The sequence below is a fragment of the Ixodes scapularis genome, unplaced genomic scaffold (assembly GCF_016920785.2).
Source record: "Ixodes scapularis isolate PalLabHiFi unplaced genomic scaffold, ASM1692078v2 PGA_scaffold2__306_contigs__length_199485367, whole genome shotgun sequence".
NCBI lineage: Eukaryota > Metazoa > Arthropoda > Arachnida > Ixodida > Ixodidae > Ixodes > Ixodes scapularis.
Window position 1 is genome coordinate 160,453,891 of NW_024609857.1, and position 14,986 is coordinate 160,468,876.

At 46.2% G+C, this 14,986-nt stretch overlaps 1 protein-coding gene across 1 annotated transcript in view; it reads right to left on the reverse strand.

Moving 5' to 3' along the window:
• The window catches only part of LOC115309771 (epoxide hydrolase 1), a 40,252-nt gene that overhangs the window by 23,327 nt on the left and 1,939 nt on the right, over positions 1-14,986 (reverse strand). Inside the window, exons 2-3 of the mRNA XM_029967981.3 lie at positions 12,817-12,952; positions 6,569-6,870 (exon numbers count right to left, since the gene is read on the reverse strand). Coding sequence (XP_029823841.2) covers positions 6,569-6,870; positions 12,817-12,952 — 438 coding nt within the window. The remainder of the gene's footprint in view (positions 1-6,568; positions 6,871-12,816; positions 12,953-14,986) is intronic.

The following is a 14,986-nucleotide window of genomic DNA, read 5'->3' on the forward strand; positions in this document are numbered from 1 at the left end:
TACATGTCATGTTTTAATCACTTTCATTCCACGCGTGGGTTTGAAATTCCCGCGCGAGGTCATGTAGCTGTGACGTCATGACCCTATCGACCAGTCAGGATTTTCCTGTCCCACCGTCGCCACCGACATCGACGTCGGATTTTCTGCGACACGAGTTCCTAAACAACTCCCTAACAATTTCAACTTCCTTCGTAACCTATACCTCGCAATGCCAGCAATCAATCATCTTCCTTTTTTTTTTTCTCTCTCGCATCAAGCTCGTTGTTTAATTTTACAATGGACAGCAACGGATGCTACCTGCCGTCCCAGCTAATCCAGCGCTGCGACCGGATCACGTGACCACGCGCCACGCGCGTCGCTGGCAAAGAGGTTAGAAAATACATTCCACTCCTCTCAAATACAATAGCCTCGGCGCTGACAGGTTTTCTGGGCTTGGCGAGAGCCATCTATCGTCGGGGAGGTCTTGGCTATCGGGCGGAAAATGATGATATTGATTATGGTTGTTCTACATACCAAATTCATTGTTGTGGAAATGCGCGAGACACGTGCCGCGCGCCACTTCTAAGAAAAACATGGCGTCTAAAATCTAGCTCAGTGGTGCGCAACGTTAGTGGTGCGCTAAATACTTTGCTGCGCTGTGCCGCCGGCCATGATCTTCCCAAGGGTTGCACGTTGCACGTGCCTCGTGCATCGACGCACCTTGCGCTACTTTTGAAACATGAAGGGGCTTTAGGTGGAATCGGAGACGACACCGCCGCGGCCGCCGCGAACATCCACGTGCACTTGCGCGTGGACTGACGCGGACCTTCCCTCCGTCATTCGGCGCTGTAGGCGTTCTGTCTAATGCAAATGAGCAGAGGGGAATGTATTCCCCCTAGTAAAGTATTTGCAATATTGGTGAAGCCTAGTCATAAAAAGTTTAAACGATTTTGTGCCCAGCGTGAACGCAGATCTCTCTGACGATTGGTGCGCGTGACATGTCACGTGTGAGATGGATGGTTGATTGTAGGACTCCTTGCAGGCTTGTGCGCGCTCCGTCTGGTAGGTTTTATCAGATCGAAGGCTAGACTGTGGTGTATTCTAGTACCCCATAGCAAGACGAAGGCTAGCTATGGTCACGTGATGTGGTCACGTTGGCATGGTAAGTGAGGAGGAAAATGAGAAAGGCGAGGCGTCAAGGGAGCATGGCTTGTGGAGGCTACGCGGCCGACGTCCTGCCCTCTCCTACCCTTCTATCTTCCTTGGTCGCTGGCATAGAGACATCGACCGTTTTTGCATAGAGATCATACATACTAACTCTAAAGGAAAAGGTCCGCCATTTTCCCATGCATTCTGGCTGCCGCAAGTGGCGGAGCATGCAGGCAGACCCTCGTAAAGCCCCTATATACGGAAAAGTAGCGACATCCTTTGAAGAATGCCGCCTGCTATCTTGGAGCGATCCAGGCGGCGCTACCGTTGACGCGCGAGCGCGAAAGAGCAAAATATAACAATAAAAGTGTGCATGAGGGACGAGGAGGGAGAAGGAATGCATATGCTGTCGGAGTGCAGTGCATGCTATGAGCTCATGTCGCCAATCAAATAACGCCGACTGTGCAACGTCACGGCTTTCATTGTCCTTCTTTGAGCACATTCTTCGCGGTAGGCAGACCGTGACAGTGCGCTTTTAGCCTGAGTCCATGTACTTTCCGTGTCTTCAAGCCTTTGACTGCGCTGTCGTCTGCTATCTTGGGGCGATCCAGGCGGCGCTACAGTCGACGCGCGGGTGCGAAAAAGTAAAACATGAAGATAAAAGGTGTGCGCGTCAGAGGGGGAGGGAGAAGATGTCGCTACCTTTCTTATTCAGGGGCATTAGACCACTGATAAAACGTTTAAACGATTTTGTGCCCAGCGTGACCGCAGATCTGTCTGGCGATTGGTGCGCGTGACATGTCACGTGTGAGATGGATGGTTGATTGCAGACTTGTACACGTTACTGAAAAATAGTAAGGAATTACATTTACAATTACTCAAGGCTAAATTGTAATTTATTACAATTACAATTACCTGCCCATAAAAGTAAGTGACCATTACCCCCGAAAGTAATCCGTTACTTTCATGGCGTTACTTTCAACATTATTTTCCTAAATTAAGAAACAAAGGGAAGAAAGTTATTCAAGTTCTTATTGTCGCCACCTGTTCCATTTATTAACTTTGAGTATTTTGAGCAATACGTGACTCTCGAAAGTCTCGTCAGACATTTTGTGTTATTCCTTACTCGATATGTCGATTGCTACGCTGAACATCATTTGAACTGAGGCACTGGATGGGAGTGCAGTATTATGCCTCACGAATGTTTTATGGTCTTAATTGAGCTTTTTCATGGAAGCAATGGAAGTGCTATTTACCTCAAAGATAGAGCAAGGCTTCGTCGTTGCAGCCGTTGCCTGATATTCGAGAGTTTTAGTAGAGTTGGTAACAGTAAGGTGATAATTAAATAATAAATAAGGTTTGGCTCGATATTCTTCCTTTGGTTCTGAACAGGTCGAGCCTCGGTTGAGACGTTGGTGAATTAGAAAAAAAAGTTCCCAATATTTGAATATAAGTAATCGATAAAAAATAACCAGGACACTCATAACTACAATTAATTAGAACGTTGGTTAAAACAAGCAAATGTGAACGCACGTTTGCAATATGTACCTTTCTTGGTGTCGTTCAAAAACGCACGGTGCACGGACCGACAGCAGTTTACTCCGGTGTTCTCCAGATAGACGTCCGCTGATCCCATGGGCAGCGAAGGGCCGACAACTAAGTAAGCCGCGCAATGGCCTCGCTCGCGAGTTTCACTCTCTCCTCATGCCCAGAACCATTATGTTTTATTTGTAAAACTGTTTGTAAAACTGTCTGCTTGAGATAAGATGCATCCTGCTGGGGTAAAAACAGGAAGAAGAAAAAGGATGACTGTTACCATTTTCGAAGTGCTCGCAAAAAGCTGACTCACAAAAAGGGTAACTGAGATGCAGATAACCTGGCTGCAATTCACAAATAAAGTGGGCCAACCCTAAAAGTTGGAATGCAAAAAAAGTAAATATATTTTAAAACAGGGTCAAATAAGGTGAAAGAAGCAGGAAAAAATACATCCTGTTTTCTAAGAGAAGATGATAAGTGTGCATCGACGAACAAGTATGCTTGTGGCAATAACACCTTCAGATATTATCACATCTCTTTTAGTGGATTTTAGGGTAGACGGCGCTTTGTCTTGTGTTCTGACATTATCAAAATGGTCCTAGTCACTATAACCGAGAAGGGCTTTGTTAATTCTTGTCTACTCGAAGAGGCACACAATCAATTGGTGTCCTCCTCTCCCTGCCTTCGATCCTAAAAAAAAAAAAACACAAAAAAAACAAAGACAGCAAAAAAAGCGGATATAACTTAAACGCCCCCAATTTTTTCGTAGAAATGTTTATTTGGATCTTCGTACATTCTTGTTAGGGTCTAAAAACAGTAGATTCAGGGGCTTTGTTGCAAAAAAAAAAAAAAAAGGGCTTTGCGGAACTGAAGAATGCCAAGCCTCCCTTTGCGCTGGTCAATTCGCGTGACAGTGTCACTGCGCTCAACTTTACCACAATGAAAACGACTTTTTCTTTATAAGGGGGGAGGGGGGGGGGGGGGGGGCTGGTCCTAAAAAAATGTAACGGATTACAAGGAATCCGTTACCCAATTTATGTAAGGGAATTACTTTAAAATTACTTTAGAAAATATGTAATTATTCCGTTACTAAATTACCGGTAAATGTAACGGATTACAAGTAATTTCGTTACTTGTAACGGATTACGTACAAGTCTGGTTGATTGTAGAAGGACTCTTTGCAGGCTTGCGCGCGCTCCGTCCGGTAGGTTTTATCACATCGAAGGCTAGACTGTGGTGTATTCTAGTACCCCATAGCAAGACGAAGGCTAGCTTCGGTCACGTGATGTGGTCACGTTGGCATGGTAAGTGAGGAGAGTAAGGAGGAAAATGAGAAAGAGGCGAGGCGTCAAGGGAGCATGGCTTGTGGAGGTTACGCGGCTGACGTCATGCCCTCTCCTACCCTTCTATTCTCTATGTGTTCTGTCGCTCTCTGTCGCGGTCTCTCACTTGGGAACAGGGTGTAAGATAGACAGGTGGGGAAACGAGAGCCAAACGAGCGACCGGATTGTGTCCCCCTCGGCTTTCTCTTTTCCTGTGGCGCCATCTATGTGGAGCACCGCGAACTCTCACTCCGGGTGGGCGAACGGTGGCGACCGGCTAAACTGACGAAGAAGGTTTCTCGTGGATTTTCAATGGCGGACTGTTGGGCTCTCGGTTTATTTTGCGCACTCTCCGCACTCTCCCGTAGAGTTCCATGCAAATTCGATTCCAATTTTTTTCTTCTCGCCGCAGCGCCATCTGTCGCAAATCGGGGGTACCCGCAAGCAGACGAGTACACAATCCGGTCACGGCGCTGCGGTAGGTTTCTACGGGTAGGGAGGCTCAAGTGAGGGTGGGTGCAACTGCTAGATCGGCGATCACGGGACATGGACGCCATTTAATTGCTAAATTTTGCTGGGAGTCTATGGGGCAAAGGGTCGTTTTCTTTCCTAACTCGGGTCATAAAAGCCCATTAAGGTGCTTGAATAATTTACACAAGGTACAAATGATTACTTTTCCATAGCCGCCAGTTTTGTTGCGATAGGTTAAGTATTTTTTTAACGCGAAAAATGGTAAATTCCGCCATCTTGGACGTTGCTGCTTGTCTGGCAACTTTGCTTTCTCCGCTCGACGTTTGCAATTCTCGGAGCGAGAAGGAAGCGAGAGAGGCTGCGCCAAGGCGCTCGTTGCTTGCAATGGGAGGCGAGAGGAGGAAAGGCGCATGGAGCAACAGAGTTGCAACAGAGCGGGCGACTGCTCTCATGCAGGCAACACTGGCGCATATCCTTTCTCGAATCCTCTCCCTCAGGCGCCGCCATTAAATTGCAAACGCTCTCCAGGTTTTGAGTTGCGCCCACCCTCACTACAGCCTCCCTATCTACGGGTATCTAATAGCGAGTTCGTTTCACACGCACTGGCACCGTTCGAGTTCTCTCCCAGAATGCATCGCACTCACAGAGTGTTGCACGGAAAACTGGACTCAAACGAACTCGCCAAATGCACCGAGTGCAGAAGACTGACGCTGCCGCCATCTATGTTGTAGAAAAGGTACCGACTTCAAACCGAAACTTGCGCCTTTCTGTTCTGAGTGATGCGTGGGGATGCGAGAATGCAGTCGCTACCAACGTTTATCTACAAACGTTGGTCGCTGCAACCTGTAGTTTATAGTTGCGATGACTTCAAGCAGCTAGGCTGCCGTAGAGATAATTACAGACGGCTTAAATTTCCGCAACCAGCTGTCTACAAAGCAGCTGGTTGCGATCTTTCAATTCTTATAACCGTTTACACTGAAGAAAACTGATGATGCTGTCCGAGCAGAAGCTTGATCCGTTTGAGCATGGTATTATTCGTGAACCACTGAAAGGGTACGGTTTAAAACTAGCCTGTTGGAATATCCAGCAAAACTGGGACTTTCGATTTGGATCGTCAGGATTAGATATTAACCTTGGTGAGGGCGTCGAGAACGAGAGCTTTCTCGAACAAAATGCGACGGGGCAAGTTGGCTAACGTAGGTAAATGTTAAACATGATGATGTTGCCCAATCCCCGGGTAAAGTCTCCATCTTTAGCTTTCTCTGATGCTTATTGGGCAGTCATAGGTTTCTGCTGGGCGAGTTTTGTCGACAAATGTTAAATTTTTGACCCGCACACGGATGGTGATAGACATCTCGGGGGCCGCTGTTGCGTTTGTTCTGAGCATTTCTTTACACACTGGTATATTTCACCGTTTGTGCGGCAACAGAGCGATTTAAAACCTGCAAATAAATCACGGGTTGTCGATTGCTTCCTTCGTGAAATTGCAGACGCTCACAATTCAAGCTCGCGTTTGATTTCGTTACCCGCGGGACGCGATTTCTATCAGAAAATATACTTTTTTTTTCGTTCGGTTCCGCGACACATTGTAGCAGACGAAGCCCCGTCGTCTGCTCCCGCTCCTCGCGGGCCCCGCCGGAGCGAGGCATGACGGGATTGCATTTTGGCGCACTCCCGATTTTCTCGGTGCAGCGAGTGCATACACGCGTGGGGTGTGAGCGCTGAAACGAACTCGGAGAGTGCAACCACTCGTGGAGTGCCGGCCGAAACGAACCCGTTCCACGCTACGAGTGGGCACGCGTGGGCACGAGTGCCGTGAAACGAACTCGCTATAAGGGCCGTTTCCCCACCTGTCTCTCTTACACCCTGCTCGGGACCCAGGATGTCGGCACACGGGATTTGCTACTCCTCCTCACCCACCTTTACCCCCGTGGTTTTTGGTCGCTGGCTAACTCCCAAATGTCACGTGACTCGCACACACACAGAGCATGGGATTGGTCTTGGTAACTCGAAGAGTATCTTCGTTGCCGTTCGAAAAGAAATAAAACTTGCGTAAACGGGAAGCAAACAAATTCAAAGTTTCGCAAGTAACGTTCCTCGTAAAAGCTCACCTGGGCGTTGGCGGGCATGGCCCTGGCGTACATGAAGTGAACCTGGATGCCCTCGATGACGGTGCGATAGTGCTCAAACTGGTTCAGCCGCTTCTCCTGCGCCCTCCAATCGAACTTGTCCTTCCAGTAGTCCACCACGGACTTGAGCGCCAGCGCGTTGAAGCCATACGCGAACTTGGAGTCTTGCAAGGGATGTGCCAGCTTGGTTGCTGCGAGGCGCCACTTCAGGTCTGCCAGAGCCTCGTCGGGGATGTGGACGCTGAACTTGCGAATCACGGGGTCATCCTCAGGAGCCGCGCGCACTGCAAAGTAATGCCGATCATTGCAAGAGACCCCTTCCTGTCTTCTGCTGAAAGCTCTGGAAACCTTGCACGATGAAGGCCACGAAAGAAATGCTGAAAATTCGGTTGAGCCTCATTAAATATACAAAATGTAAACTAACACTTTTAGACGGCCCGCAAAAATCGATTTCTCGACATATCGCGCTGCAATTTACTACGGAGGTGCAAACAGGCGGTGGAAAATTACAGTGGAAAAATCAAGGAATAAATTTACCTCGTCCAAAAGAAAAACATCTGGACAATCTACGCCGCCACTTCGCAGACGAAGCATGCACGCGTAGAGAGACGTGCTGCCGACGTATGGCGTACGCGGCGTCGAAAGAAGAGTGGGAGGCACTCACGTGATCGAATGACGTTTTAGTGAACACCCACGTTTCACCGAATGACACTTTAGCGAATAGTCGGACGCCGCGAGGCGGCGTTTTCGGGTGGGCCAAATGGGTTCACATTTTGGTAATGAACCGCCGCAGACTGTCGCCGCGAAGCGGCGTAAGCGCAACGCGGCGGATGGGTTAACGCGCGCCCCCGTTATTCGCTAAAACGTTAATTCGCTCAAATGTCGCTGTTCGCTAAAACGTCATTCGCTCTTGTGATATGGACCCTTCCTTGATTTGTTTTACTACAAACTTTCACCCCTTGGTTGTACCTCAGTAGCGCATTGCAACGCGATACGTTAACAAATCGATTTTTGCGGGCCGCCTAAAAGTGCCTTAAAAGCGTTAGTCTACAGATCAGGGATCTCAAACACGCGGCCCGCAAGCCCCCTTTCCCACCGCCTCGACCGCCACATGCGCCATAAATAATAGGTTCATATTGTCGATTCATTTACGCTCGAAAAGGAGCTGTGCTATGTTCACGCATTTTGCACTATTCTGTTGCTGTTGTTGTTGTTGTTTTTTAACCAAGTATTGCTTCATCTACATGTTTGCTTCTCAGCCCTTTTCTTGTAAACCAACCGGAATGGCAATACCATTACTATATAGATAGGGCTCCGTGTTTTCGGAGTTTATTTTTCGTGAAATTCGGAGGGTGTTTTTCGGAGTTCATTTTTTAGCGAAAATTCGGTGTTTATCGGAGTTTATTTTTCATAAATCCCCAATTGTCCGAAATTCGGAGATTAATTTTGCAGTGTTTCCTATTAAAATAATGAATAATAACCGGATGCAAAAGTATGCCAGATAAAAAATAAAACGCGCTTGTATCAATTAAGATTTTTTCAGTTGAATTTGACGTCGGTGTCATTGGCAATACTTATATGTCCCACGACAAAAGTCACACACAAATGTGGCTTCGATAAATGCCGATACCTTAAAATCAATGAACTGCCGGAGATAGCCGCAAGGAAGCTCGTAGTCATCCCATCAATCTATCCCGCTGCCGCGCGAGGTGGATGTAATAGAGAAGTTTCAACTGCCCCTCTTGCCTATTTTATACAATCTCTATAGTCCATAGCTTTCACTGTTACCCCCAGAAACATACCCTCTTCCTTCTCTAAATCCCAAATCCCATGGCCCAAACTGGAAACCAAAGGAGTGGCTTTTGTCGTGACACGAACGGTACGACGACCTGCTTCCCTGAACCAACCTTCACGAGACAAGCCGTAAGACCCCCTTTTGACAACGGTCCGAGGCTTGAAAGATAGTTATGCAGTCATTTTCCCAGGATCATTAAGCCTGCGCTGCCGAAAAAGAAAAAAAAAATGTTTTTGTTTTTTGTTTGGGGGGGGGGGGGGGGGGGGGGCATGGGCACCTAACAATTCGGAGTTTATCGGATAAATCCGAATTTCCAATAATTTTACCGGCGGGTTTTTTTCGGAGTTTTTCGGATTTATCCGAAAACACGGAGCCCTATATATAGAGTATAGACCTTTGCAAAAAGAGCTCTCTGGTCGCCGCCATTTTGCGAATCGAGCGACCCCTATAAGCCAGAAATTTCTGCAACCCGCCAGACATGTGGAAACGCGGTCAGCGTGACTACCCACCTGCATTGTGCATTCGGACTACGCCGGCTTTTTTTAGTTTTTACTTTATTTGCCTGTTTAGGATGCTTACACTTTGTGTGTTATCTTCCACTGGGAGAACTAGGAAATACCAAAGCTCGTAGCCTGCTCGGCCTTCGCAGGAAACGAACCTAGAGAGCGAACGTCAAGCAGACCGCGACGCGGGCAGTTCGACGTTCTTGAATGATTATTTCCTTTGAGATAATCTTCAAAAAGCCTTCTTGGCTATGTTCCGGGTCTTCGCGAAAAATAGCTGATAGGGTGGGGTCCGGGATATAGGGACGGAATAGACACGTTCGTTCATTTGCCTTGAAGTTGTGCAAAAAGCAGCTCTCCTCTACGTGTGCCCCAAAACACGCCAGATTCGGCTCGATCGTCGTGAAGTGACTATCGTCGACACTGTATATAGGATATGCTGTGTTATATGAGACCTTTCTCAAATCCTGTTCGGATAACGTGGCACCGTGGGGTGCCACGTTATCCGAACGTTATAAATCGAACAACAATATATGTTGTTCGATTGATGAGACTCATTGAATTTCATGTTGTGGGTGAGAAATATCCATGCAGTTCGGATATCTAGTGTTGTCAAATATTCTCGGCGGTTAAGGCCTTTGTAGATTGACACAGCTGAGTGTATGGTGCCGTAAAAATATCAACCTAATATAAAACAAACATTCCAGTTGCATTTGTTGTGTCGCGCACGGACTCACCAAAACAGCTTTCGTTTCTTTGTTTTTGTTCCCGAAAATAGTACAATGCATTCTTAAAAAAACACGAGAAATTCTATTCGCCATAGAACACAAAATAAAAGATAGAACGCGGCAATTTAGCCTCCACCAGTGTCCGGAAGTGCGCTTACGCAGGCTGCCACAGCCCACTGACTAGAAAACCCACAGCCCAGCGCAGTCGGGCAACACTGACGTACGCTCTCAAAACCAGGGACGCGCGCTGTAAATCGCTTCGTTCGAGACTGCCGCTGGAAAGGTCTATACAAGTGCGAGCTCTTTGCTCAAGGAGGCACCTCGGCTGCGCGAACTCTCGCTCAGCAGGAGCAGCGGCCAAAGATAAAGCTATGAGCTCGGGCTTCTGGCTGCCAGACAATACCTTTAAAATTTAAGTATTTTCTTATAATGCTGTAATATAAATTGCCAGAAAAGCAAAAACTGCCGCATAAAGAGATAATTTCTAGTAAATTGTGCAACAGGGCAAAGGTGGTGTGCCTGCTCTCGTTCTATTGAAACTGCCAGTACTCTGGTATGGTGGTGTTTTATATCTTTTCATGCCATCAGGTGTGAGCCCAAAGTAATCAAATATGCAAATAAAGACTAAAAAAGGGCCAAACGATGAGCTTACTAAAAATAGAAAGCATAAGGTTCCTTGTCTAATCTCTGGGGTGTCGCTGGGACAGTCAATGCTTTAGCTTGGCCGAGTTGGTGAATCATGCTAATACTTCACAGTGCACAAAAGACACTACGAGGTATTTTTGTAGTGCGTTGTCTTTTGTGCGCTGTGAAGTATTAGCATGGGACAGTCAGCTGCTTTGCAACCTGAAGCACCAATGCTGTTTGTTTTGTTTATTTTTGTCCCAAAATAGCAAAATATCGCCCCTGGCCTTCGTTGGCTCTCGTCCTTCGGGGGTGGGTTATCTGGCCCCCACACTCGAATAAGTTTGAGACCCCTGCTGTAGATTATATAGGGCGTCCCAAGCGTACCTTAAAGCGATTTGGGAAAATCGGAGCCTGCACATAAAAATATGAGACTTTCACCGAATGTGTACTGAGCAGGTCAGTCGTACCGCGTGAAATTTCAAAACGTCGTTCTCTTCCTCTAAAAAAAAAAAAAAAAGAGGAGTGCGAAAAATTTGTTGAAGTCGAGTTTGGCCGCGTTCGCAGACGACCAAGCGAAGCTAAGCGAAGCTAAGCGAAGCTAAGCGAAGCTATTTACTTGTGGCGCCATCTGCCGATAGGCGCAGCGAACAGACGACGCACTCTGTTGTTTGCTCGGAGCACATTCGGTGAAAGTTTGACCTCTCTATGTGCGGGCGCCAACTTCTCTGGCTCATTTTACAGCGGATGGTCCGCAGTTGTGACGCCTATACGGTATGCAGGTTCGTCTGCTCTTTGCACACCTCTGTGCGTTTGGTTCCCCCCGACCTCAGCCAGTGAAGGAGCGAGCTTGACTTCCTCGTCATCGCGCATTCTCTACACGTTCTCTATGTTGCCGTTTCATTAGCGTGCCCCTCTTTGCGTTTCAATACGCCAAAGACGCATTTTAAACCACTTGCCCGCTTAATACAGTGCGTATTGTGTGGATTTTTTCTAGGCTATACAGTTTTTTTTTTTTTTTTTTTTTTTAAGCAGTAAAATTTACACTAATGCTGTCTTAGCACGTGAGGTATACGGCCAGGGAGACATTATATAGGGGGCTAATTGTCACAGTAAGGCAAATAATAGAGTAAAATATGTTCATTAACTTTTTAATAAGTGACTTGGTACACGAGGTGCACTTGGTACGCGAGGTGCAAGCAGCAGATGGTGAAAGTCTACCGCGAAAACATTAAGGAATAAATTTACCTTGTTCATTAAACAAGAAAAAAATGTTCTGGACAAATACAGGTGGTGTAACAATTTGTGCAAGGGCGCAACCGCGAAAAGGCGGGTGATAAGATACGGAAAATCCGCGCGGGCGCGTCCACCGCACATTTTACCTCCCATAAATCTTTCTAAAATTTACGTATTTAGTCGTTTTCAATGACGGTCAGCAGGTTTTTAATTGGTGTTTATTTTTTATTCATTAAAAGGTTAATGACCAAATTTTAGTTAAATATCCGACATATCGTGACGATTGTCCCCCTATATTATGTCCCCCTGGCCGTATAACTCACCTGCAAAGAGTGCATTGAGATAGCTTTCGCGACTTTTATAAACTAATTATGCAAAAAAAAAAAAAACACGTATATTTTTTTTCTTTCTGGCGTTTGCTGTGTTAAAGCGGAAAAGAGTGGAGGTCTTTGCGGGGGTCTAGGCCAACTTGTCCGAGCGAAACTAGGGCAGTTCGTTGAAAAGGCCACTTCCTTCAACACTGCATTTTGTATCTCAACACGGATACGTATTAGTATTGCGTCATTTTGCGCACGTTTAGTTTTGCATGCGTACGCTGCGGATTGCGGTACATAGGTGCGCGTTTCAGCCAGCGTCCGCTGGCTCCACAAATGTAGACTCTCTTGAACCTAAAAAACCTGGAGCTTGAAAGCCTGTAAATGTCCATATTCGTGTACTATTCTTTTTTTTTTTTTTTTTTTTTTATAAGTGAGGACAAGGGGGACAAACACGAGATCCGTAGAAGTTTGTCTCCGGGGTTTCACGCTGTTCCGTTGTGGGAGTTTTCTACCGAGCCTAGTTCTTCCTTGAACAGTTGATCGTTCGCTCGAAACTCTTTGCGCACATTCGTGTGCCTTCGGCGCTGGCAAGCGCTGCTTATAAAGGGAACACAGTAAAACTGAGGGCCACAGTTAGAAACCAACTTTCTTTCGGCCTTCACCTTCAACCTTCGTTGCCTATTCGACAAGTTGGCCTTCGAAAAGTTGGCCTTCGACCAGTGCTTTCAATCAGTTGGTCTTTGGCGAGTTGGCCATATTCCACTTTATTTGTGGTGTGCGCGAACTTTTGAGGCCTTGGTTTATTCTTCGATTGACATAAAGTAGCCGCCTACGTCCTTAGAGAGGTCGCTCCACAGGCAGAACAATGTGCCGACTGCACAATCCTCTCGCGAGCAGTGCGTGTTCGCTAGGCATGCATATCACGCGCTTCTTACAAGCTTTGCTAGCAAGTCTCAAACAGGTACGACTGTCTATTCGAACTAGTTCCGCAGTGCAGGGTGCCGTCAAAGTGCGGTCTGTTCCTCACCATGCTTGATCCTGGCCGGTCCCCAGTAGCCGGTCTTGTTCACCTTGAAAGGGTCCGGTGCCTGGTTGAGCAAGCCGACCAGAAGGGCTGTCGCGATGCCTACGACCAGGAAGCAGCCAACGACACGCTTGCACATCTACGAGCATGCCAAACATTCGAAATTAAATTACGAAAAACGGATACAGTGCAACCTTCTCAACAATACACACTCTTGCATGTTTATGCATGAAAACCTGGTTGGAACAAAATGTTCAAATAAATCAACGATTTTTTTTTTTTTATTGCGAGATAATGAGGGGTTTTAGAAGCGCGCGCGCGGAGCGAAGGTATGCAGGCCAGCTGGTTAAGAATAAACTCTGAGGCAAGGAGATTTTGTGTTGTTTGTCCGTTATTTATCCTTGTCTCAGTGTTTAGATTATAACATTCCATTCATCGAACTCAACGTTAATCGAACTGAATTGTGATATGAGGATATTTGGAGTTGGCGCTCGTTGAAATCACTATTCTGCACGACACATTCTGTGTTCCTGGGTTTATCAGAATTATCAAGACAAGTATATTTCTTAAATATATTTAGCTTACTGCTCTCTGTAAAATTACCAAAAGTTCACACAAGACAATTTGCTCTTCATCGGCATAACCTTATATATGATTTTCCCAGAATAAATTGGCAGCAATAAAAATACGCACGTCGAGACTTCACGCACTATCTGGGAGCATGTGTGATGTTTAATCGTGCTCACACGATCGACAATGCGTTTACCATTGTCTCTCTTTACGAGGACATAAGGTGACAGTATTGTAAAAAGTACTCGAGACAGGTATCTAATAGATAGCACAAAGTCCTGTCTGCGAAAGATAAGGTGGACTTCGGTTCTTTTCCTTTTTATTTATTTCGCGTAATTGTTTTTTTTTTTTGTTTTTTTGTTTTTTGGTTGAAAACACGAAGCACGCAAAGCATTCCCGCATTCCGTTGTGTTTCAAACGCTTCCTAGCGATTTTGTTTTACCATTTAAGCTTATAATATTTAAATGTGAAATCTATATTCACTCCGCACTGCAAAAGTGCGGAGTGAATATAGATTTCAGAGCGCTGCCTATCTTATCATTTGACACCTCCCTCCTGAAATCAGTATTTATAAGTATTGGTACTTACTACTTAGGCCTAATTAATCAATTAATTAATTATGTAAACTACAAAAATACTTGCTCTTTTGCAAGACGTTCGCCAACATGCAGTCCATTTCATTCGCGTGAAGCGCTGTTTTCTTTTTCAAGTTTGGTGCGGGTGCTTTAGAAAGGGCTTTGTGTTGTCTGCTCAGCGATCCAGTGTGACACCTCCCTCCTGAAATCAGTATTTATAAGTATTGGTACTTACTACTTAGGCCTAATTAATCAATTAATTAATTATGTAAACTACAAAATTACTTGCTCTTTTGCAAGACGTTCGCCAACATGCAGTCCATTTCATTCGCGTGAAGCGCTGTTTTCTTTTTCAAGTTTGGTGCGGGTGTTTTAGAAAGGGCTTTGTGTTGTCTGCTCAGCGATCCAGTCAAAGGTGATGAGCTATGTCGGGAACTCTGGCAGTAAATCCCGACATGGAAATAGAAACCTATAATACCTCCGGACAACAAAAAAGACTATTATTTGCATATTTACCCCTCGTTCCAAGCTAATGAAAAAGTATAGGACTCGGAGTTTATCCAGGATTTTCAGCCTCGGGGTTGGTGTCACACATCCCTGGCAGGAGCTCCGGCGAGCGCACGCTAACGCCATGTTTGTGTATGTGTAGAACCTTCCGGGGGTGTAGAAATCAGCGCATGCGGAGCGTTCGTCAAAGCTTAAGGCCGTAGACAAGGTTGCACTAGTAAAACGCTTTCACACGGCGTCGGTTCTTGGTCGGTATCCAAGCGCGCGAAGGCACAGAGACACGGCACTTCGGCGTGCCAAGGATGCTTTGAACACGCCGCCAGCCCTTCCTTTCGACGCGTTGTGCCTTTTTCCTGCGACACTGCACTTTCGTAAAATTTTCCACGTGTTCACAACGGAAAGTCTCAACAATACACAGAGTCTTCAAAAAACTTCTTCGGCGAATGACGACGAACGAGTAGGAAACGTGTCGTCAGCACGCTGGAAAACCGCAGCAAAGGCTAGCAAAAACGGCAAATCGT